The sequence below is a fragment of the Fringilla coelebs genome, assembly GCF_963513975.1.
Source record: "Fringilla coelebs genome assembly, chromosome: 23".
NCBI lineage: Eukaryota > Metazoa > Chordata > Aves > Passeriformes > Fringillidae > Fringilla > Fringilla coelebs.
This window is the reverse complement of record NC_140049.1, coordinates 4,809,278-4,830,571: the sequence shown is the minus strand read 5'-3', so window position 1 is coordinate 4,830,571 and position 21,294 is coordinate 4,809,278. Positions and strand designations below refer to the sequence as shown.

Below are 21,294 nucleotides of genomic sequence, written 5' to 3'. Positions count from 1 at the left end.
TAAAGCTGGTTTTGCCTCCAGGTCCTGTGTGCTGTGGCAGTAACTGTGCCTGGGATGTGGGATGGCCCCACTGCAGCATCCTTCCCCCAGAGAGAGGAGCTCCTGGAGCAGCTGATCCTCGTGGAAGTGTCACCCTGCCCTCCCTGTCCCTGCTCTCATCCCTGCCCAGTTGTTTGTGTGTGAGCAGAGTGAGCTGAAATCTCTGGCACTGGGAGCTGCTCATCCCACGAGGTGAGTGAGTCAGCTCTGCTCTGGGGAGGACAGAGCTGAGGATTAAATCTGAGAGGCAGAAAAGCCCAGCTCAGGAGCAGAGGCACCACGGGCTGCATTTTCCCCATACACTTCACACTGAGCATTTCTCAGCTGGCTTTAATCAGCACAAATATCCGGGGATCCAAACTGAATCTGACATCCAGAAATTCCCATTTGCAGTGTTGATCCTTCCAGTACAGGCAATGGTTTTCCCACACAGATCAAGGCCAGCCTTTAAAACTTCAGCTCTTGTTCAAATTGGCTTTTTTGAGCTTCCATTTTTGGGCTGCAGGCTCGAAGAAGAAGGAGATGGGTGAGATGAGAGCACAGGCTCCAGCAAAGAGGAAGGAGCAGGCGTAGGTCTGGGTGTAGTCATAGAGCCACCCTGCAGGAGAGAAGGTTGTTATTAAAGCTGGGGGATTTTTCTCAGCGAAAAAAATAATTCAGGGAGGTGGGTGGGAGGCAAAGGATGTGTGTTCTCATCTAAGAATTGCTCAGATATTTCCCTTAAATTATTTTAACTCTTCCTGGGCAGCATTTCCTGTAAGGAAATGACATGCAGGTCATTTTTCCCAGAGCCAACTTTGATCCTTGTAGTGGACATGGTGTTTTAATTTGATTGAATTTAATCCCTGAATTTATTTTCTTTTTTTTTCCTGTTTAAGTAAGTGGGCCAAAAGTGGCTGATGGAAGATCCCCTTGGATTGGAGGATGACTTGCACATGTTGGTATTTGCAACATCTGGGCTGCAAAGCCTCTGTTCTCCAGCCTTGTCTTCTGTGAGCAGACCCAGTTTCATGTCCTTTGTCTAACAGGAGAGACCCCAGGCCAGGAGCTGGAAGTGAACTTGATAAAAGTGGCTCTGGGAGGACTTAAAAGGAAAAGCTGAATTCCACTGAGCCTCAGGAATGTCTGGAGGATTCAGGTCACCTTTTAAAGTGACCTCCAAGTGTTGGGTTTGGTCCTGGCAAATCATCTGGGCTCTGGGCAGTCCTTTGAAAGGTGGAGAGTTCCTCTCTTTGAATCTAAAATCTGCAAAGTGCTGGGAGATGCTGCTGCTGCTGCACATAAAAACCCAAATCCAGTCCCAGATGTGGTGTGGGGTGGGTGTGGGGCAGCAGCTGAGCCAGATCTGCTGGCATGCAATGCAATTCCTCTGGAGACATCCATGGAATGCAGACATCCACAGGCTTCCATGAGTTCCCCAAAGAGCAGACCTGGCCCAAACCTGGGCTTTCAAACCCAGGAAGGGACAGGAGGCAGTCCCTGAGGTCCTGGGCTCGGAGGGTGCCAGTGAGGTCTGGGCTCTGTGCTGGAGCAGAGGCACTGACATTCCCTGCTGTAGATTTCCACAGGTGCTTTTATAAAGCACAGAACAGCTGCTTCTGCCCAGTTTCAGTTTCTCTTGGCTCACTGCTGTCTCGGGGGGAGTCCCTGTGTTTGCTCCTCAGGGGAGTCCTGGGAGCCACGTGCTGGAGGAGCTGCAGCTGGAGAGGAGGATCCGTCCTCTGGGGGGATCCATCCTGTGGTGGCATCCGCACCTTGGTGTGATCCATCCCCTGCTGGGATTCATCCCCTGGGGGGATCTATTGATCCATCCCCTGCTGGGATCCATCCCCTGCTGGGATTCATCCCCTGGGGGGATCCATCCCCTGCTGAGATCCATCTCATGGTGGGACCCATCCCTTGCTGGGATCCATTGATCCATCCCCTGGGGGTGATCCATGCCCTGCTGGGATCCATCCCCTGCTAGGATCCACCCCTTGGTGGGATCCATGCCCTGCTGGGATCCATCTCATGGTAGGATCCATCCCCTGGTGGGATCCATCACCTCGTGGGATCCATCCCCTGGTGGGATCCACCCCTTGGTGGGATCCACCCCTTGGTGGGATCCATCCCCTGGTGGGATCCATCTCATGGTGGGATCCATCCCCTGCTAGGATCCATGCCCTGCTGGGATCCATCCCTTTTTTGGGACCATCCCCTCATGGGATCCATCCCATGTTGGGATCCATCCCCTGCTGGGATCCATTGATCCATCCTGTGATAGGATCCATCCCCTACTGGGATCCATCCCTTGCTGGGATCCATGCCCTGCTGGGATCCATGCCCTGGGGGGATCCATCCCCTGCTGGGATCCATCCCTTGCTGGGACCCATCCCTTGCTGGGATCCATTGATCCATCCCCTGCTGGGATCCCTCCCCTGCTGGGATCCCTCCCCTGGGCCTCTCCCATGACCCTGAGGTTCATTCCCAGGGCTGGGATCTGTTTCTGCTGCCTGGAAGTCTCTGGGGTTTGGAGAGGGGATGCTGATGTAGTTATTTGTGAGAGGAGCAGGACAGAGTGCTCCAGCTGAGCTCTGATTTATTGCAATTCTTAAAATATCCTTCAGGATATTTCGTAATTTTTTTTTTATTTTCCTGGGGTTTTTTTGGTGCTGAATGGGATTTAGGTGCAGTGGGATTTACCAGCATTGCCTCACTGGCAGCACAGCCATCAACTTCCATCACACCCCAACCTTTTGAAGCAACTCCAATCTCTTCCCCCAATTAATTTCCAAAACAAAACAATAATCACTCCTGCTGCAGAAGGCTGAACTGGGAGCTTGTGGTGTTCAAACCCCAACAAAGCAGCAGTTTTGTGAGGAATGCTGGTAAATCCCAGCAATGTAATCCAAACTAAACATTCCCAGCACTGCTGCTGCTACCAGCTGGGTCAGGCTGTTTAAATGGTACTGCTGATCTTTTAATCAAAACTTTTATTTATTCCTGATGCCCTGAGGAGCAAAATTCAGTGGGAAGGTGAAGGTAAAATTTAGCAAACATCTAAATACGTGTGCCAGCAGAGCTTTTGATGACTCCATCCTCTCCTTTTTCACCACCCAAATTTCTTGGGACTGGAGTTTGTCCTCTGGGGGCTGGAATCTTTTCTAGAATTTGCTTTACATGCTTTGGTTCAGCTCTTTTGCATTTTGAGTCGGTGATTTGTACTGCTTGTGGAAACAAACTGTGCCCTTCTCTCCTCAGCTTGCTCCTGGCTGCCAGAATAATGTTTATTCTGCTTTGGGCTGGGTTTTTTCAGCATCCAGAGGTGCCAGTGGATGGGCAGCTCTGAAGGAGACTCCAAACTTTCCCTTTGGGTCCTGCCAGCTGCCCCTGGAGTTCAGGGCTTTCAGCTGACCAGATTTGCAGGTAAGTCACCTTTTCCTTCTATTAGGCTTTGGTCTAATATGTAAATTAGGCAGTTTTAACCTTTGCAGTTCTCATTATCCATCACCATTATTTCCACTGTGTAAAAACACTTTGAGTTTGATGACATTGTAATTCTAAACTCAAGATTTTTGAGAAGTGAGAGCACCAAATCCCAGGGTCTCACAGAGGATTTAAATCCTGCATTCTGCAAGGAGCAGATGGTTTTGGACATTCCATCAGGAGTTTTTTGTCTCACTCAGTTTTCACACTTAAAATTGCATTGCAAGAGAAAATTGCAGAATTTATCTTGGATCCCAAGCCTGGATCCTGAGCTCTGGATTGTTTCCATCTTGCTCTGCCTGTAACAAGATGGATCAGGCAGTGTTTTGCTTCTTGGCTTTATTTGGCCTTTATTTATCCCACCTGCCTTAAGCCTGATTTCTGTGGAAAGCTTTTTGCAGGAAACCTGCTTGCTTTACAAACCCACTGCAGAAAGCAAAAAGCTTCCCATTAGTGCAGATATCTTACAGCTGGATGGAAATTTAACTTTTTTGAACTGCAATGTGAGTGTGGAGAAGTGACAGCCAGGGTGTTCAGCCCCTGCTGTTTGTCAGGGTGCCAGGGGAGCTGAGGGATTGCTGTGTGCTCAGTGCACACCTTGCACAGCAGCAGGGATCTGCAATCCAGGCTGGGCATCCCTGGGAGGCTCCTGGTCAATAAAATGTTTTGGCTTCTTGAAATTGCATCAACAGAGCAGAACCAGCCCAGGGATATTGATTGGGAATATTCATTTTTCCCTGTGCATGGAGCTGGAATTTACAGAACCCTTGGCAGCTTCCAGCCAGGTGCCTCTGCAGGCTGGGGGCAGCTGATTTGGAGGGCAAGGAACAAAAAATGATGGTTTGGGTTGGAAATGGCCCTAAAGCTGCTCCCATTCCACCCCTGCCATTGCAGGGACACCTTCACTGTCCCAGGTGCTCCCAGCCCTGTCCAGCCTGGCCTTGGGCACTGCCAGGGATCCAGGGGCAGCCACAGCTGCTCTGGGCACCCTGTGCCAGGGCCTGCCCACCCTGCCAGGGAACAATTCCCAATTCCCAATCTCCCATCCAGCCCTGCCCTCTGGCACTGGGAGCCATTCCCTGTGTCCTGTCCCTCCCTCCTTATCCCCACTCCCTCTCCAGCTCTCCTGGAGCCCTTCAGGCTCTGAGCTCTCCCTGGAGCCTTCTCCTCCCCAGGTGAGCACCCCCAGCTCTCCAGGCTGGCTCCAGAGCAGAGGGGCTCCAGCCCTTGGAGCATCTCCATGGGCTCCTCTGGACTCTCTCCAGCAGCTCCAAGTCCTCCTGATGTTGTTCCTCAGGGCTGGGGCAGCTCTGGGGTCTCACCTGAGCAGGGCAGAGGGGCAGAATCCCCCTCCCCTGCTGCCCAGGATGGGGGCTCAGCCCAGGAGCAGCTGGGCTGCAGGGAAGGGAAAGCTTTGTCCTGGCCAAGCTGTTTGGAGGAGAACAAGTCCCCTGCTCCTTAGCAGAGCCTGGACACTCATTTCTAAGCACTTGAAATCTCCCAAATCCTCACAGCTGCCTTGGTTTCCTGGCAGGAGGAGAAGAGCAAAGGCTTTTCATGCTCCTTATCTCTGGGCCCAGAGCTCTGGTGGCTGAGCTGTGTAATCTCTGTCAAAACAAGAGATTACTGAGGCTTCTCCTGATGTTTCAGTGCCTCTGCCTGGTGGGAATCTTGCTGAGTCTGTCCTTGCTTTCCCTTCCTCTCCTTGCTTCCCCTCCAGCCCGAGTTCAGTGTTATTTTAACACCATTGGGAGTAAAATCCATGGAAATGTGCTTGTAACCCTGCTGTGCTCAGGGCTGAACCCTGCACATGGGGCTTCACTGCATTTTCCAGATACTCCAGGCAGCATTTTCCAAGCTGCTGGTTGGATTTTGCAAATTCCCAAGCAAAATGTTGCCTGTCTATAAAAATACATTTCTGAAACAGGATTTTTTTTTTCCTCTCTCTGTTTGAACAGAAAACCCATCTTGGGATGGATCCCTGTAGGAGAGTGAACCAGCAGCATGGTTTATCCCTGGATTTTGGGGTGGGTGGGTGTTTGATTTAACATCACTCACCTGCTAGAGGGGGTCCTCCCATGGCTGCTAGCCCTGCAAAGAAAGCAGCAAAGCCCAGGTAGCTGTGGAGCTTCTCCACTCCCACCAGATCCACCTGTTGGGAAACCAAAATAGATAATTAGTGATTGGCTTCAGAGGAATGCATATGCACAACAGATTCATTGATTTATTTTTTTTTAAAGCACAAGAGGTGATTTGATTCTTTTTTCTGGGGAATTTCCTCTCCAGCTGCAGCTCTGGAAGGACTTTGCCCCTGCAGGTGTGATCCAGCCTGGAGCCTGTTTGCCTCCCTAAGGCAGCTCTGGGAATGACTGGGGTGGGAGATGCTGCTCTGCCTTCCTGGAGGAAGGAGTTTGGAACTCTGAATGCCTTCCAGAAGGAAATGCCAAATGATAATGGTGCCTCCCTGCTGGATCAGGGGATACTGGGTGTCCAGAGATATCCTGGGAGAATGGTTTGGGTTGGAAGGGACCTCAAAGCCCATCCAGTGCCACCATGGCAGGGACACCTTCACTGTGCCAGGTGCTCCCAGCCCTGTCCAGCCTGGCCTTGGGCACTGCCAGGGATCCAGGGGCAGCCACAGCTGCTCTGGGCACCCTGTGCCAGGGCTGCCCACCCTCCCAGGGGAGAATTCCCAATTCCCAGTCTCCCATCCAGCCCTGCCCTCAGCAGTGGGAGCCATTCCCTGTCCCTCTCTTGTCCCCAGTCCCTCTCCAGCTCTCCTGGAGCCCCTTCAGCTCTGCAAGGGGCTCCAAGGGGATCTGGATCCCTTTTGGACACTGGAAGGGCTCTAAGGAATCTTCTGGATCCCTTTTGGGCACTGGAAGGGCTCTAAGGAATCTCCTGGATCCCTTTTGGACACTGGAAGGGGCTCTAAGGAATCTCCTGGATCCCTTCAGGCCCTGCCAGGGGCTCTGAGCTCTCCCTGCAGCCTTCTCCTCTCCAGGCTGAGCACTCCCAGCTCTCCAGGCTGCCTCCAGCCCTGGGAGCATCCCTGTGGTGTCCTGGGGGGCCCTGCTGCAGGTCTGGGTGTCCCAGGTGATTTGGGATGGTTCTGCTATCCCAGGTGATTTGGGATGGTTCTGGTGTCCCAGGGGATCTGGGATGGTTCTGGTGTCCCAGGTGATTCTGGGATGGTTCTGGTTCTGGGTGTCCCAGGGGATTTGGGATGGTTCTGGTTCTGGGTGTCCCAGGGGATTTGGGATGGTTCTGGTTTTCGTGTCCCAGGGGATCTGGTTCTGGTGTCCCAGGTGATTTGGGACAGTTCTGGTGTCCCAGGTGATCTGGGATGGTTCTGGTGTCCCAGGGGATTTGGGATGGTTCTGGTGTCCCAGGTGATCTGGGATGGTTCTGGTGTCCCAGGTGATTCTGGGATGGTTCTGCTGTCCCAGGGGATGTGGGATGGTTCTGGTGTCCCAGGGGATCTGGTTCTGGTGAGGCAGGGGATCTGGGATGGTTCTGGTTTCCCAGGGGATCTGGGATGGTTCTGGTTTCCCAGGGGATCTGGGATGGTTCTGCTGTCCCAGGGGATCTGGTTCTGGTTCTGCTGTCCCAGGTGATTTGGGACAGTTCTGGTGTCCCAGGTGATTCTCGTTCTGGTTCTGGGTGTCCCAGGGGATCTGGGATGGTTCTGGGTGTCCCAGGTGATCTGGGACAGTTCTGCTGTCCCAGGGGATCTGGTTCTGGTGTCCCAGGGGATCTGGTTCTGGTTCTGGTGTCCCAGGGGATCTGGTTCTGGTGTCCCAGGGGATCTGTGACAGTTCTGCTGTCCCAGGTGCTTTGGGATGGTTCTGGTTCTGTTGTCCCAGGTGCTTTGGGCCAGGAGCAGCCCCCTCCCCCCCAGCACTCACCAGCACGGGCAGCACCAGGGCCATGAAGCCCCCGCAGAAGGCGGCAGAGGCCACGGTGTAGGCCAGCAGCAGCGGGAAGGAGGTGGCCAGCGGCGCCAGCAGGTTGGTGGCCCCGCTCAGGAGCAGGTAGGTGACATGGAAGTGGTACCTCTTGGTCCAGTTGTGGTCGGCCAGCCAGCCTGAGAGCAGCTGGCTCAGCATCTCCGTGATGCCTGAGGGAACAGCGGCTCTCACAGACCTGTGCAACCCTCACATCCTGCTTTTTCTAGGTATTTTTATAAATTATTACTTTATATGCATTTATTAGATATCATAAACCTAGCTGGATTGTAGAGTATTTTATATTATTTTTAATTATTTGTAGTATATTTAATATATTAAGATTTTACTTTAAATATAATATAATATAATATAATATAATATAATATAATATAATATAATATAATATAATATAATATAATATAATATAATATAATATAATATAATATAATATAATATAATATAATATAATATAATATAATATAATATAATATACTGTAATGTAATATAATGTACTATAATATAGATTTTATATAATATAGATTTTATATAATATAGATTTTATAATATATAGATTTTATAATATATATAAAATATAATTTTAAAATGTGAATAAATATAATAAATATAAATATATATAATTTCATAATATAAATTCTGAAATATCTATTGACATTGTGTAATGCTGAAATTCTGTTTTTTCTAGGTATTTTTATATTTTAGTACTTCATATACATTTATTAGATATTATAAATCTAACTATATTTTATAGTATTTTATATAATTTTTTATTATTTTTAGTATATGTATTATATTGATACTTACAGTATTTTATCTTTTATATTACTAATATTATAGTTTATTACTAATATAATATAATATAATATAATATAATATAATATAATATAATGTAATATAATATAATATAATATAATATAAATTTTATATAATATATATTTTATAATATATAAAATATAATTTTAAAATGTGAATAAATATAATAAATATAAATATATATAATATTTTCATAATATAAATTCTAAAATATCTATTGACTTTGTGTAATGCTGAAATTCGGTTATTTCTAGGTATTTTTATATTTTAGTACTTCATATACATTTATTAGATATTATAAATCTAACTATATTTTATAGTATTTTATATAATTTTTTATTATTTTTAGTATATGTATTATATTGATACTTACAGTATTTTATCTTTTATATTACTAATATTATAGTTTATTACTAATATAATATAATATAATATAATATAATATAATATAATATAATATAATATGATATAATATAATATAATATAACTTTTATATTAAATTATAGATATTATATGAGATTATTTTATATTATACATATGATATGATATTTTGTATTGTTGTATATTAGTATATATTATATTATTGTATAGTATGTCATATTCTATTTTTATATTATCTACATAATTTTCTATAATTAACTGTATTTCATATAGTTAAATTATACTTATCTTTACATTACTATACTTATTATTTTGTATTTGCATATTTTCATTATTTTTATTTTTTCTATACATTATAATATATATTACATATTCTCTATTCTAATATAGTTATATTTTACAGTATTTTATAATATATCATTTCTATTATTAATATACATTATTCATGTTATACTTGATTATTTATATTTACCCTAATATAATTTATTCTTCTATTTATTCTATATTGTTAATGATTTGCACTGTTTGATATTGCTATATCCATTATTTTTATATATGTTTATTTCTATAGTTTGAAATTATTATATTTCTTATTTATTACTGATTTTTATAATATTCCTTTATTTTTTTAATTCAGTATTATTCTGTTATTGACATATCCAAATTTCCCTGTTCTTTGCTCATGACCAAAAACTTCCAGGTGTTTTTAGGGATTGGGGTTTTCCCTTTTCCCTTGTGCTGCTCTTCCCAAGGGCACCAAAGTGCTCTGGGAAATTCCCTTCAGGGGGAACTTCACCCTTTGGGGTGGCTGCACCTGAAATGCCCTAAAGCAGGACAGAGGAACCTGCTGAAGAGAAAAATCTGAATATTAAGGAGAAAAATGCAGCCAAGGTTTTAACAACTTTTCTGAAATTATTTCTATTTAAATTCTAAAATTCAATTTTTGTAAAACCCCAGGCATTTTCTAGAAACCCAGACATTTTAGAGCTCAGCAGCCTTTTAGTTGTTGGGGTTTTGAGAGTTGGAGTTTTGAGAGCTCTTTTTGACATTTCTTGGTACATTTTTATGAAGAAAACACCAAGGAGCTCTGGAGTGAGCTCATGTCCCACTGACCCCTGTGTCCCCCCCACTCCTAATCCCAATTAATTAATCCTAATTAATTCCTGGGCATTCCTAACACCTCAGCAACCCCTCCCTGCTGAATATTCCCCAGCACTGCAGAAATAAAATCTATTTTTGTACAATAAAATATTTGCTGCTGACTGAGGCTGGAGCCACTTTCTTAGCCCAGCATGGTTTTAGTGTTAATCCTGGCTTAAAACCAGGCTTGGGTTTGGGTTTTGGGGTTTGGTTTTTGGGGAGTGAGCCTTAAAACCAGGCAAGGGTTTGGGTTTGGGAAGTATTCTTTAAAACCAAGAATGGGTTTGGGTTTAGGGAGTGAGCCTTAAAGCCAGGCATGGGTTTGATTTTTGGGGAGTTTGCCTTGTTTTTTCCCCACTTGGAGTTTGGGATGTGCCAAATCCAAATGCCTGGATCTGAGAGTGGTTTTGGGTTTTGGGGAATGTGCCTTAAAATCAGGCTTAGGTTTGGGTTTGGGTTTGGGAAGTGTTCTTTATAACCAGGCATGGGTTTGGGTTTTGAGTGTGCCTTAAAACCAGGCATGAGTTTGGTTTTTGGGGAGTTTGCCTTGTTTTTTCCTCCACTTGGGGGTGGATGTGCCTGGATCAGAGCATGGGTTTGGTTTTTGGGAATTGTGCCTTAAAATCAGGCTTGGGTTTGGGTTTGGGAAGTGTTCTTTATAACCAGGCTTGGGTTTGGGTTTAGGGAGTGAGCCTTAAAGCCAGGCATGGGTTTGGGTTCTGGGGTTTGGTTTTTGGGGAGTGTGCCTTAAAACCAGGCATGGATTTGATTTTTGGGAAGTTTGCCTTGTTTTTTCCCCCACTTGGAGGTGGATGTTCCAAATCCAGATGCCTGGATCAGAGCATGGGTTTGGGTTTTGGGGAGTGTGCCTTAAAGCCAGGCATGGGTTTGATTTTTGGGGAATGTGCCTTAAAGCCAGGCATGGGTTTGGGTTTTGGGGCTTGGTTTTTGAGGAATGTGCCTTAAAACCAGGCAAGGGTTTGGGTTTGGGAAGTGTTCTTTATAACCAGGCATGGGTTTGATTTTTGGGCATTGTGCCTTGTTTTTTCCCCACTTGGAGTTTGGGATGTGCCAAATCCAAATGCCTGGATCTGGGCATGGGTTTGATTTTGGGGAATGTGCCTTAAAACCAGGCATGGATTTGGTTTTTGGGGAGTGTGCCTTGTTTTTTCCCCCCACTTGGAGGTGGATGTGCCAAATCCAGATGCCTGGATGTGGGCATGGGTTTGGGTTTTGGGGATTGTGCCTTAAAATCAGGCTTGGGTTTGGGTTTGGGAAGTGTTCTTTATAACCAGGCATGGGTTTGGGTTTAGGGAGTGAGCCTTAAAGCCAGGTATGGGTTTAGGTTCTGGGGTTTGGGTTTAGGGGAGTGTGCCTTAAAACCAGGCATGGATTTGATTTTTGGGAAGTTTGCCTTGTTTTTTCCCCCACTTGGAGGTGGATGTGCCAAATCCAGATGCCTGGATCAGAGCATGGGTTTGGGTTTTGGGGAATGTGCCTTAAAGCCAGGCAGGGGTTTGAGTTTTGGGGCTTGGTTTTTGGGGAATGTGCCTTAAAACCAGGCTTGGGTTTGGGTTTGGGAAGTGTTCTTTATAACCAGGCATGGGTTTGATTTTTGGGCATTGTTCCTTGTTTTTTCCCCACTTTGTTTGGGATGTGCCACATCGAAATGCCTGGATCTGGGCATAAGTTTGGTTTTGGGGAATGTGCCTTACAGCCAGGCATGGATTTGATTTTTGGGGAGTGTGCCTTGTTTTTTCCCCCCACTTGAAAGTGGATATGCCAAATCCAAATTGGATCCACATTATTGTGGGAGGGTTTTCCCTCAGTATTGAATTTTTCCCTTTTGGGTCAAGCTGGAGGGTTTTGGATGCACCTCTGGACTCTGGTGGCATGTGGGCTTAAGCCCAGCAGGGATTGTGGTGGGCAGAGAGATTTTAAGTGGAGATTTGGGGTTTTGGGGGAGCAGGGAGGGTGGCATTGAGAGAAGCACCCAGCACCCCAGTGGGCTCAGGGCTAAACCTGTGCCAGGAGGAGCCATCCCAGCACACATCTGGGGCCATTTCTGGGCAGAACTGGGGGTGTGAGGGGTGCTGTGCCTACCAGCCACGGCGATGAGGTAGGAGCCGTCCCTGCTGCTCATGCCCAGCGTCCTCGCCCTGGCCACCAGGTGGAAGAAGGGCACGAAGTAGGCCAGGTGGCTGAAGAGGAAAGACCAGGTGAAGATGAAGAAGAGGGGATCCTTCAGCGGGGAGAAGTCCAGGAGGGGCTGGGGAGGATCCTTTGTGGCGGCTGCAGGGGGCTGGGGGCTGCTCCTGGCCTCGCTGGGGCTTCCTGAGGAGGAGCTCTCTGGGCTGGGCTTCTGCTGCCTGCCCAAGGCAGAGGGACTGGAGGCATCTCTGCCATGAGGCACCACGGTTCTCCCCGAGCTGGGAGCCTCCTGTGCCTGGGGAAGCTGTGATTCCCTCTGAGTGCTTCCAGCTGAACACCCAGCAGGAGTTTCTGGATCCTTCTCTGCCCCCGGAGACCCCCGGTGTTGGTGTCTGGCAGGTTCCCGGGGCGGCTGGGGGCTGACAGGCCACAGCAGCATGCTGGAGGGCACCAGGTTCAGCATGATACCTCCAAAAATCAGCAGAGTACCTGAGGGAAGGCAGAAGGGGGTTTGTTGTTGGGCTGGGAAAGGGGGAGCAACAGGAAATGGCCTTTGTGGAACAGGGGGGGATTTTCAGTGATCATGGAGAAGGTTCTGTTTGCCTTCTCCTTTGGAGGAGTTAACAAAGCTGTTTTTCAAGCTGGAAGTTCATTTTGCTGTGATGCACAGAACAAATCCACAGCTGCCTCTGGGATCGGTTTGCTTTTCCTCATTTAAAGTCAGGATGGACCTTCAAGATGGTCTTGAAACACTTCAGTAAAATTAGGGATCTCTGGTTTTGATTTCTGAGATCTGTGCTTTGACTCTGATTTTAATGAGTGATTAAGTGTTTAATTATTAACAAGATGTCCCCAGACTATCCTAGAAGAGGCAGAGTTATTCCCTGGTGTGCTGAATTTTTAAGAAGAGCCTCTTAGAGTCTCCAGATCTCCCCAAATTCCCTCTCAGAGCTGATGAATTGGAAGGAACAGGATTCAGCTGCAGCTCTGGAAGGACTTTGCCCCTGCAGGTGTGATCCAGCCTGGAGCCTGTTTGCCTCCCTAAGGCAGCTCTGGGAATGACTGGGGTGGGAGATGCTGCTCTGCCTTCCTGGAGGAAGGAGTTTGGAACCCTGAATGCCTTCCAGAAGGAAATGCCAAATGATAATGGTGCCAACCTGCCGGATCAGGGGATCCTGGGTGTCCAGAGATGTCCTGGGAGAATGGTTTGGGTGGGAAGGGACCTCAAAGCCCATCCAGTGCCACCATGGCAGGGACACCTTCACTGTCCCAGGCTGCTCCCAGCCCCATCCAGCCTGGCCTTGGGCACTGCCAGGGATCCAGGAGCTGGTCTGGGCACCCTGTGCCCTCTCACCTCGCCATCCATAGGCCTCGATGAGGAGCTGGGTGAAGGGGGCCATGAGGAAGGTCAGCCCCATGCCCGAGCGGGCCAGGGCGTTGCAGAAGGCCAGGCGAGCCCGGCAGCGCTTGGCTGTCATCACTGCAGCTGCCTGGTACAGGCAGGCAAAGCCCATCCCTGGGGAAAGGGGAAAATCAGAGTGAGAGACTCCAGCAGGAAAAGCCCATCCCTGGGGAAAGGGGAAAATCAGAGTGAGACTCCAGCAGGAAAAGCCCATCCCTGGGGAAAGGGGAAAATCAGAGTGAGAGACTCCAGCAGGCAAAGCCCATCCCTGGGGAAAGGGGGAAAATAAGGGACTCCAACCCCAGAGGAACTCCATCCCTGTGGGAAGGGGGAAAACAAAATGAGACTCCCACCACAGACTGCATCAGGAAGGGAGAAATTGAGAATAGGGAAAGGGAAATTGAGAATAAAGGTTCCCTCCATAGAGAGACTCCAGCAGGCAAAGCCCATCCCTGTGGGAAAGGGGAAAATGAGAGTAACTCCATCCCTGAGGGAAGGGGGAAATTGAGAATCAGGGACTCCCACCCCAGAGAGACTCCATCGCTGTGGAAAGGGGGAAAATGAGAATAAAGATTCCCACCATAGAGAGTCTGCATCAGGCAAAGCCCCTCCCTGGGAAAGGGGAAGATGAGAGTAAGAAACTCCCACCCCAGAGAAACTCCATTCCTGAGGGAAAGGGGAAATTGAGAATAAAGGTTCCCTCCACAGAGAGACTCCATCAGGCAAAGCCCATCCCTGGAGAAAGGGGGAAAATAAGGGACTCCCACCCCAGAGAAACTCCATCCCTGAGGGAAGGGGGAAATTGAGAATAGAGGTTCCCTCCACAGAGAGACTCCATCAGGCAAAGCCCACCCCTGGGGAAAGGGGGAAAATGAGAGTAAGAGGTTCCCAGCCCAGAGAGGCTCGTGTGCCCCATGGCAGAGATGTCTCTGGCACAAACCCATCCCAGAGAGCTCCTCCTCAGAAACATTCCCTGAGGCCAAGGGAAGCCACAAACCCCTTCCAGTCCCAAAAAGGGCTCCAGGGTGGGGATTCCATGGGCTGCTGTCCCAGGCTGGCAGTCCCTGGCTCTGCAGCAGAGGGGATTTCTGCTCTCCCAGCAGGGCAGAGTGAGATTTGAGGTTTGGTGGCTGGGGGATTGGGGGCTCTGCCCTTTTAGAAGGGATTTTAAAAGGCCAGGATCCGTGTAGGTCCAGGAAAAACATCAAGGTTCGTTGGGACTGGGATGTTGAAGCTGGTGTTTTGTTCTGAGCATGAAGCTCACACGGCGTCTCACAAACAGGAGCTGGGGATGCTTTGGCACTGAAGGTTCATGGAATTACAGGATATCCTGAGGTGGCAGGGACCCACAGGGATCACATCCAACCCTGTCCTGCACAGACACCCCCAAATCCCACCCTGGGCACCCCTGGCAGCGCTGTCCAAACCCTCCTGGGGCTCTGGCAGCCTCGGGGCCGTGCCCATTCCCTGGGGAGCCTGGGCAGTGCCAGCACCCTCTGGGGAAGAACCTTTCCCTGATCTCCATCCCAACCCCTGGCACAGCTCCTTCCTTGGATCCTGCCCCTGATCACCTCAGGCTCCTCCAGCTGAACAAAACCCCCGCAGAACAGAACCCCCTTCCCCAGGTGTGAGGCTAAAGAAGCCATTTCCCGCCCGTGCAGTAACCCAGGGCCATCTCACCCAGCAGGAAGCCCATGGAGAAGCAGAGGAAGGGGACACTGGTGGCCTGAGTGCTGAGCAGGCAGCCCCCAGCCACCAGCCCAGCCCCCAGGATGGAGATCGGCCGCTCTCCCAGGCGCTGGCACAGCACGGACACCAGCGGGGCTGCAAGGAAACGGGGACAGAGATCAGCCCTGGGACACAGCTCAGCCCTGGGGACAGAGATCAGCCCTGGGACACAGCTCAGCCCTGGGCACACAGCTCAGCTCAGGGGACACAGCTCAGCCCTGGGACACAGATCAGCCCTGGGACACAGATCAGCCCTGGGGACACAGCTCAGAGCTCAGCCCTGGGACACAGCTCAGCCCTGGGACACAGCTCAGCCTTGGGGACACAGCTCAGCCCTGGGACACAGCTCAGCCCTGGGGGAAACAGCTCAGCCCTGGGGACAGAGCTCAGGGGACACAGCTCAGCCCTGGGACACAGCTCAGCCCTGGGGACACAGCTCAGCCCTGGGGACACAGCTCAGCCTTGGGGACACAGCTCAGCCCTGGGACACAGCTCAGCCTTGGGGACACAGCTCAGCCCTGGGGACACAGCTCAGCCCTGGGGACACAGCTCAGCTCAGCCCTGGGACACAGCTCAGCCTTGGGGACACAGCTCAGCCCTGGGGACACAGCTCAGAGCTCAGCCCTGGGGACACAGATCAGCCCTGGGACACAGCTCAGGGGACACAGCTCAGGGGACACAGCTCAGCCCTGGGGACACAGCTCAGCTCAGGGGACACAGCTCAGCCCTGGGACACAGCTCAGCCCTGGGGACACAGCTCAGCCCAGGGACACAGCTCAGAGCTCAGCCCTGGGGACACAGCTCAGAGCTCAGCCCTGGGGGACACAGCTCAGCCCCGGGGACACAGCTCAGCCCTGGGGACACAGATCAGCCCTGGGGACACAGATCGGCCCTGGGACACAGCTCAGCCCTGGGGACACAGCTCAGCCCTGGGGGACACAGCTCAGCTCAGTCTTGGGGGACACAGCCCAGCCCAGGGGACACAGGCTGCTGTGGCAGGCCTTGGGGACCTGGCTGGGAGCACTGGGAAGCCTCGGGAGGCAGGAGGGGACAGGGGGTGTGGGAGGATTCATGTCCAGCAGAGAGGCTCTGCCCGTGCCCTGAGCTCGGGGAGTGGGGCAGGGAAGGAGGCAAAGCCCAAAGGTTCAGCTCTCCTGAGCTCCTTCCTCAGTCACACCATGCCCAGCAGCTCCAAGTCATTCCACAGCTGGGACAGAGTGTTGTTTGCTCTGGAGCTGTACAATAAACCTCCAGTGAAGTTCAGGGGATCCCAGAATGGTTTGGGTTGCAAGAGACCTCAAAGCTCATCCAGCACCACCCCTGCCATGGCAGGGACACCTTCCACTGTCCCAGGCTGCTCCCAGCCCTGTCCAGCCTGGCCTTGGACACCTCCAGGGATCCAGGGGCAGCCACAGCTGCTCTGGGCACCTGTGCCAGGGCCTGCCCACCCTGCCAGGAAAGGATTTCTTCCCAATTTCCAATTTCCTCCCCATCGCATCTGAATGTCGCAGTGTTTAGAGCCCATTCCTGCTCAGACACGAGTGGGTGCCAGCCATGCCCAGTTTGGAGCAGTCTGGGATGGGATGGGATGGGATGGGATGGGATGGGATGGGATGGGATGGGATGGGATGGGATGGGATGGGATGGGATGGGATGCACAGAGCCCCCTCAGCAGCACCCCACCCTGGGGACAGCAGCTCACCCCCCAGGAAGCGCAGGGAGGACATGAGGGAGCCGATCCAGCTGAGCTGCTCTGAAGATCCCTCCATCTCCTCTCGGAAAGCCACGAAGAAAATCCCAAAGGTCTTGAGGGTTCCCATCACGAGCACATTGACCTGAGGGGAGAGGGGGTGCAGGGGAGGTGCCACAGGGCATCAGGAGGATAGAAAAGCTTTTCCTTCTGCTCATTTTGGGGGGGTATGGGAGAAACAAACGGGGATGCTTGAACTGGAGAACGCCAGCAGGGTGGGCTGGGTGTGGCCGTGCTGCAGTTTGGTCTCAGCAGACCCTGAGCAAACCCTTTGCAAACTGATTTTCCAAAGGAAAGGAACAAAGTTTCCCTCCCTTTCCCTTTCCCTTTCCCTTTCCCTTTCCCTTTCCCTTTCCCTTTCCCTTTCCCTTTCCCTTTCCCTTTCCCTTTCCCTTTCCCTTTCACTTTCCCTTTCCCTTTCCCTCTCCTCTCCCTCTCCCTTTCCCTCTCATCCTAGAGCTCAGCCCTTGTAGGATGCTTTTACCTTTGAAATTACTTTTCAGCACTGCAGCAATGGTCAAAATGGACCAGTGTGGAGATCACTGGGGGGTGAGGGCAGCAGGGATGGATGTTAACTGGGGCAGTTTCACAGGATTTCTCTGCCACAGGGGCAAAGGACAGACAGTTTGTGTCCTGAATTTTAACTCCTGCTGTCTCCCTGGTGCAGGTGGTTAATGATTGGCACTGAGTTACTCAGGGTGGATTTGAAGGGAGGAGAGCTTTCCTAGCTTGGGGCACGGTGCCTTCTTTACAGTTGGACTCAGTGACCTTAAAGGTCCTCTCCAAGCTTCACAACTCCTTGATTCATCCCTGGTGGGAAGATAAAGCCTGGGGCACAGAGGATTAGTGGCTTTGAGGGGTGTTGAGGTGCCTGGTCCTCCCAGAGAGCACCTGAGAGCGTGAGCTGCTCCCAGTCAGCGCCTGGCTCCCCCCACGGCCCGAGGTGGGACCATGCCCTTGCTGAAGGTTCAGGGCTCTCCTTTGGGCTTTGGCACCTTTAGGGGTTTGACACTGCCTTGGGGTGATGTGTTTGAGTTGGGAAAAGCCATCCTGGCAAGGGGATCCTCCTGTGCATCGCTGAGAGGTTTGTAGGAGGCATTCCACAGGGAATGGCATGGCTGGGTGTGCCCTGGGATGGCTGGGCTGGCCTGTGCTGTGCTCAGCCTGTCCTGTGCTGTCTGTCCTGTGCTGTCTGTCCTGTATTCAGTCTGTCCTGTGCTCAGCCTGTCCTGTGCTCAGCCTGTCCTGTGCTGTCTGTCCTGTGCTCAGCCTGTCCTGTATTCAGCCTGTCCTGTGCTCAGCCTGTCCTGTGCTGTCTGTCCTGTGCTGTCTGTCCTGTGCTCAGCCTGTCCTGTGCTCAGCCTGTCCTGTGCTGTCTGTCCTGTGCTGTCTGTCCTGTGCTCAACCTGTCCTGGGCTGTCTGTCATGTATTCAGCCTGTCCTGTGCTGTCTTGTGCTCAGTCTGTCCTGTATTCAGTCTGTCCTGTGCTCAGCCTGTCCTGTGCTCAGCCTGTGCTGGGGTCAGTCTCTCCTGTGCTGTGCTGTCTGTCCTGTATTCAGTCTGTGTGTCCTGTGCTCAGTCTGTCCTGTGCTCAGTCTCTCCTGCCCTGTGCTCAGTCTGTCCTGTATTCAGTCTGTCCTGTGCTCAGCCTGTCCTGTGTTGTCTGTCCTGTATTCAGTCTGTCCTGTGCTGTGCTATCTGTCCTATGCTCAGTCTCTCCTGTCCTGTGCTCAGTCTGTCCTGTCCTGTGCTCAGTCTGTCTGTCCTGTGGTCAGTCTGTCCTGTGCTCAGTCTGTCCTGTCCTGTGCTCAGTCTGTCTGTCCTGTGGTCAGTCTGTCCCGTGCTCAGTCTCTCCTGCCCTGTGCTCAGTCTGTCTGTCCTGTGCTCAGTCTGTCCTGTGCTCAGTCTCTCCTGTCCTGTGCTCAGCCTGTCCTGTGCTCAGTCTCTCCTGTCCTGTGCTCAGCCTGTCCTGTGCTCAGTCTGTCTGTCCTGTGCTCAGTCTGTCTGTCCTGTGCTCAGCCTGTCCTGTGCTCCGAGCCAGTCTGGAGCTCCCCTGCCCCAGCCCGGGAGGGTTTGGATCGTTCCCCGCTTACCAGGAAGAAGTGGAACACCACTCCCCACGCCCACCCTGCGCCTGCTGCTCCTCTGCCTCGGCTCTTCGCGCCTGACGGAGCCTCCGGAGCCTCCGGCTCTTCATCCTCCTTCCCCTCTCCTGCTGGTGAGAGCGGCAGGACACATGGACACCTTCCATGTTCTGTTCCCATTCCCAACCATTCCCAGCCATTCCCTGAGCCCCGGGGCTGTGCTGGGGCAGACACCCCGCTCCCACTCACTGGGGTGATGCTTCCACCAGACTCTCTGACAATTCCAATTATCCCAGTCTGGAAACAGTTTCATGCTCTTCCTCACTCCAAATTACTGTAACCACTTCAGCTTTCAGGGCAGGTGAGTGCCTCAGCGCTGCTTTGGCAGTTTGGGCTGTGCCAGAAGCCCGGGGGTCACTCGGAGCTCTGTGCCGGCTCTCCCACTCCAGCTTTCTCTGCTCCCATCCTCTGACCCACCCCGTGCCTCTGCCAGAGGCAGGATCCTCCCCGAGGCAGCAGCTGGGGTGATGATCCTGGAACTTTTCCTTACCGCCTTGCATGCTGGAAAGCGCACCCCGGAACAGTGGACAGTAAAGAGGAATCTCTTCAGAGCCTCTTCGATCTCTTCAGATCCTCTCTGATCTCTTCAGATCCTCTCCGATCTCTTCAGAGCCTCTCTGATCTCTTCAGATCCTCTCCGATCTCTTCAGAGCCTCTTCGATCTCTTCAGATCCTCTCCGATCTCTTCAGAGCCTCTTCGATCTCTTCAGAACCTCTTCATCTGAGATTAAATCCCCCCTTACTGACTTGGCAGCCCAGAGTCTGCCCCCTCATCCCCACGCGGTGAGGATGAGGATGATGGTGTCGGTGCTGAGCGGGACATGGAGCCTGGTGAGCGCTGGGGGGACGGACCCATCCTCCTCCCCCTCCGCCTCCTCTTCCTCCTCCTCTCTGGAGGCAGAGCTCGGTTTGTGAGGCCCCAGGGCCGGCAGTCCCTCCCCTTGCCCAGCTGGGAACAGGAAACCCGGGGCGTTTGGAGCAGAAATCCTGTTGGGAAGGAAAAGGAGGGGGAGCCTGCAAAGTTCTGAGCGCGGGGAAAGCTCCGGTCCCTCCCGAGCCGAGCAGAGCCGGGCTGGGGCTGCTGCTGCCTGCCGGGGAGCCGAGCTCTGTCCCTGCCTGTCCTGGGATAAATAGGGCAGGAGATCTTTCTCCTTTTTTAATGCCTTTATTAAAAATCAGCTTGGGTGGGGAGAACCGACGGGTCGCACACACGCCGCCGCTGCTCCCAGGAGTGGCATGGAGGAGGAGGAGGAGGAGGAGTGCAGCTGTGTCCGCTGGCAGGCAGGCAGAGCTGGGGGATTCCATCCTCACAGGAGCACCAGGACATTCCCCGTTTTTCCGTTTGACATTCGAGTCCTCTTTCTAGCTGACATCTTTAGGTTAAGGTGAAAGGTAAAAAGGGTCTTAACAGACACTGGATTCCGTTCCTCACATCACTTCCATGTCTTAATTCCACGGGGGCTCATTGTTTTAGGGGTTTTTCCTGCTAGGTTTGGTGAGGGGTTTCCTCATTTGCATGTCAACCCTGTTGTCACCTCCTCCTCACCGTCCCGGGGGTGCCATCCTCCAGGGAGCTGCAGGGTGGTACTCGATAAAGGGGATTTCCAACCAGCAACAACAGGGAATTAATGAAAAATACTAACACCAGGTGATTACACATGAAACCATCAACCACAAACAGTTAGAACTCCACCCTGGCAGCAAGTGGCATAACTTGTGAACTCTGCAACCTTTTAAAAAAATGGGTAACTTTTCTACTCATAACAGGCAGCACTGAGGGGGGACAGGCTGGGAAACTGCGAGTTCTGCAGCCCCGGGTGTTGGCTCCTTGCCTCGCTGTGAGCCCTGGGTGAGCACAGCCCGGCTGCTCCCGCTGAGCTGCCAGCCCAGGTGGGATTCACCCCCGAGGGCAGAAAAAACTGAGCAGTGGGGGACAGGGATGCTCTTGCTGTCCCTCGGCACAGAACGCAGAAGCTGCATCCTCCCGGTGGAGCCCAGGACCTCAGGGAGCTTTCCCTGCAGGAGGGGGTGGAACATGAACCCTGAGCTTTATTTAGGCAGGATCAGGTTTGCAGTGAGGTGGTTTGAGGGGGCAGAGGGGCAGCAGCACCTGCACTCAGAGCTGTGGGATGCTCGGGGGATGGAGAGGGGAGCAGCACTGCCCAGGACCAGCACAGGGCTTGGATTAACCGAGATCAGGGCTGTGCTGCAGCTGAGCTCTGAGCTCTGAGCTGAGTGTGGAGCCTGGCTGGGCAGGGGCTGCTCCTGTGTGAGCCTCTGACTGTCACTGCCCAACGGAGCTGCTCCGAGGA

The 21,294-nt window shown here is 51.3% G+C and overlaps 1 protein-coding gene across 2 annotated transcripts; it reads right to left on the bottom strand.

The window, feature by feature from the left end:
* Positions 1–55: 55 nt before the first annotated feature.
* Positions 56–19,841, bottom strand: SLC16A4 (solute carrier family 16 member 4). Of its 2 annotated transcripts, none has more exons than XM_084220682.1 (9): positions 19,473–19,841; positions 18,932–19,053; positions 16,790–16,922; positions 15,040–15,183; positions 13,312–13,473; positions 11,910–12,446; positions 7,413–7,624; positions 5,563–5,656; positions 56–637 (listed from the first exon to the last, which is right to left on the bottom strand). In XM_084220682.1, exons 1-9 carry the CDS (start codon positions 19,480–19,482, stop codon positions 495–497), a joined length of 1,557 nt encoding a protein of 518 aa, XP_084076808.1. In that variant the 5' UTR covers positions 19,483–19,841; the 3' UTR covers positions 56–494. The 2 variants fall into 2 exon arrangements, with proteins under 2 accessions (XP_084076808.1, XP_084076809.1); XM_084220683.1 differs by having other exon boundaries at positions 18,932–19,050.
* Between the last annotated feature and the right edge of the window lie 1,453 nt (positions 19,842–21,294).

Bases quoted from the DNA above. Each gene is read 5' to 3' on its own strand.
- SLC16A4 (XM_084220682.1), bottom strand. The intron at 13,474-15,039 runs GTGAGATGGCCC...CCCTTTCCCCAG, and splicing joins CTCCATGGGCTTCCTGCTGG to GGATGGGCTTTGCCTGCCTG. The intron at 5,657-7,412 runs GTGAGTGCTGGG...GTTTCCCAACAG, and splicing joins CCCTGGTGCTGCCCGTGCTG to GTGGATCTGGTGGGAGTGGA.